At 39.6% G+C, this 2,594-nt stretch overlaps 1 protein-coding gene across 1 annotated transcript; it reads left to right on the top strand.

Moving 5' to 3' along the window:
* Window positions 1-1,355: 1,355 nt before the first annotated feature.
* Window positions 1,356-2,246, top strand: LOC140451139 (uncharacterized). Its single transcript, XM_072544867.1, has one exon. It carries the CDS (start codon window positions 1,356-1,358, stop codon window positions 2,244-2,246), a length of 891 nt encoding a protein of 296 aa, XP_072400968.1.
* Window positions 2,247-2,594: the final 348 nt, after the last annotated feature.

Raw genomic sequence — 2,594 nt, forward strand, 5'->3', positions numbered from 1 at the left:
TGGGGCCACGGGAGCGATTGGCGACTTCAGGTAACTCGTCACTGCTCTGTCCACCCCACTGCTAGTGGGGAGTAATGTAATATTTTTCGTTTGGGCGATACATTTGGGTGAAAGCTTCAGGAATGTGACTCGTTCCAGTACTCTTTCGCTCCGATTTCCATCGCAAATAATGGATATGTGTATCGTGACTGGCGTGATAACTAGCCAGAGGTTGGGAGTACCCATCTTACTCCATTGAGCTGTCTGTATTGTCCTGGCTACCACTGGACATGTGCTATTCTTAGATCGCTCATAAATTTCTTCAAGTATGCAGTTTGGTTGGGTATCCATGTTTCTTATAGCCGTTGGTGAGCACGCTAACTGCGCCTTTGTCAACAGTAAGCACCTTTCTCTATCTTCCGCGGTCAATTCGAAGTAGTGCAGTGTGTTATAATCTACGACCAGTAGATTCCTTGGGGCGACAAATGTGCGCAACACCGACCCCTGATGGGTTGTCGTCGTATTTCGACCCCTTGAGGCAGTATCTGCCCTGCTTTCCCTATTAATTTGGTTATTTCACCCGGTTTCAATATATCAATGAAGTGTCCGTGGTTATAGTGAAGGTTTAATATTCCCTCGTAAAATTACATAGGTCGCTGGTTCATATCCGGCTCGAAGGACCATGAACAAATCCCCTTCGTTGGCTCAGTGAAGATGTTCGTTCAGTTGTAATGGAAACACCAAATAATAGTAGCAGAGTTTATTGTAGAGACGTACACTATGGGTGTTGACCCGGGATTACTTTGAGTAGAGACTGATGAAGTTGATCGTTGAAGACTATCAAGTTCTTTGAGTGAATATTGATTGAATGCTCTTCTAGGCAAGAGATATTAGTTTTATATAAACTTTAATTGGGTCAATATTTTCGCGGACCTCGCGTGACATGTGTATTTAATTTATGTAAATTGTTTAACTTTGTCAGCACTTTTGACTGATGTCCAAATTATATTATTTATAATTGACCAAATGTGTATGTAACCTAATTAACTACGTGTGTGTATTTAATAACAAATAGATTCATTCTTATAGTGAAAGTTCTTCCAACTTATAGTGAAAGGAAAAATCGAGGGAAAGAGAGGCCTAGGAAGGAAAAGACTATCGTGGCTCAGAAACATCCGACAATGGACAGGGCTAAATTTTGAACAGCTAATAAGAACAGCTGAAGATAGAGAAGATTTTAAAATTGTAGTAGCCAACCTCCATTGAGGAGAGGGCACTTTAAGAAGAAGAAGATTCATTCGGTCTACTGGGTGATAAAATTATACTGTCCAATTTCGGATATGAATTCTGAAGATTTGATATTGGACATTTTGGAAATGGATGATTCGCTTAAAAGAGGAATTGAGCACTATTTGTTGAAAGGCCATAACAATAAGACATTGGGAATTTACTGGGATGCACAGGAAGACAAAATTCACTATTCAATAAACACTACAATGCATGCTAAAATAACTAATCGGTCGGTGTTATCTATGATACCGCAAGTTTTTGATCCTCTAGGTCTTATGGGACCAGTTGTACCAAAGTCTAAACTCATTATGCAATCCTTATGGAAACTCAAAATACATTGGGATGAGTCAGATTTACATACAGCATGGGTAAATTATAGACGAAATTTCGATATCATTCAAAACATTCACATCAATAAGCAAGTAATTTGTTCAAACCCACAGCGTATAGAACTACATTGCTTTACGGACGCTTCAGAGGCTGCATATGGGGCAGCAGTTTATCTTCGTTCAACGGATAAGTCAGGTAATCATCACGTAGGCTTATTGTGTGCAAAGACAAGAGTGGCTTCTCTTAAGGTACTTTCAATGCCACGACTTGAACTGTGTGGTGCTTTGTTAGGCACCAGATTAGTAGGTGAAGTTATATCAGCATTGGGTATTGAATTTGATAGGATATACATGTGGACTGATTCAACTATAGTCTTATCGTGGATAGCTCAGGACTCCTTCAATTATAAAACTTTTGTGTCAAATCGTATATCAGAAATACAAGAGGCTTCGAAAACCTGGACATGGCGGCATGTTGAAACTAAGAGCAATCCAGCGGATATTATATCAAGAGGCGTAAATGCCGATCAACTCATTTCTTATGAGCCTTGGTGGATCGGACCATCGTGGCTAAAAATGGAAGAGGAATCTTGGTTCAAAGTGGTCAAACTTGAAACTCCATGGTCACAAGACAACATACTAGTATAAAAGTCATGTACTTTGTAACGAAATATTTTGCCTACCACATGGGGTATTATTATAAGGGGTTCAAAATTGGGGATAGAAATTACTGGGGGCAAAGATAGGACAAGCAAAATAAACGTTACTTGTGCGAACGGCACTCAGGGTTTGTTAGGAGAGCTGGGGTCGTGGATAAGTAAAAAATATCAAGGGGTTTGGATTGGGGCAACTACAGAAAAATAAAACAAAGAGTCATAAATCTCTTGGGACAAATAAAACAAAAAGAAGCAGGAAACACCTCTAGTAATTTATAAAGAGCGCCACTTCGAGGTGCCTAATTATAACCATTACAACAGTTAGTTGTAACTATCGAAA

This window comes from Diabrotica undecimpunctata, chromosome 9, assembly GCF_040954645.1.
Source record: "Diabrotica undecimpunctata isolate CICGRU chromosome 9, icDiaUnde3, whole genome shotgun sequence".
Lineage (NCBI taxonomy): Eukaryota > Metazoa > Arthropoda > Insecta > Coleoptera > Chrysomelidae > Diabrotica > Diabrotica undecimpunctata.

What these genes read in the sequence shown, in the direction of transcription:
- LOC140451139 (XM_072544867.1), top strand. Translation starts at nt 1,356, where the DNA reads ATGGATGATTCGCTTAAAAGAGGAATTGAGCACTATTTGTTGAAAGGC.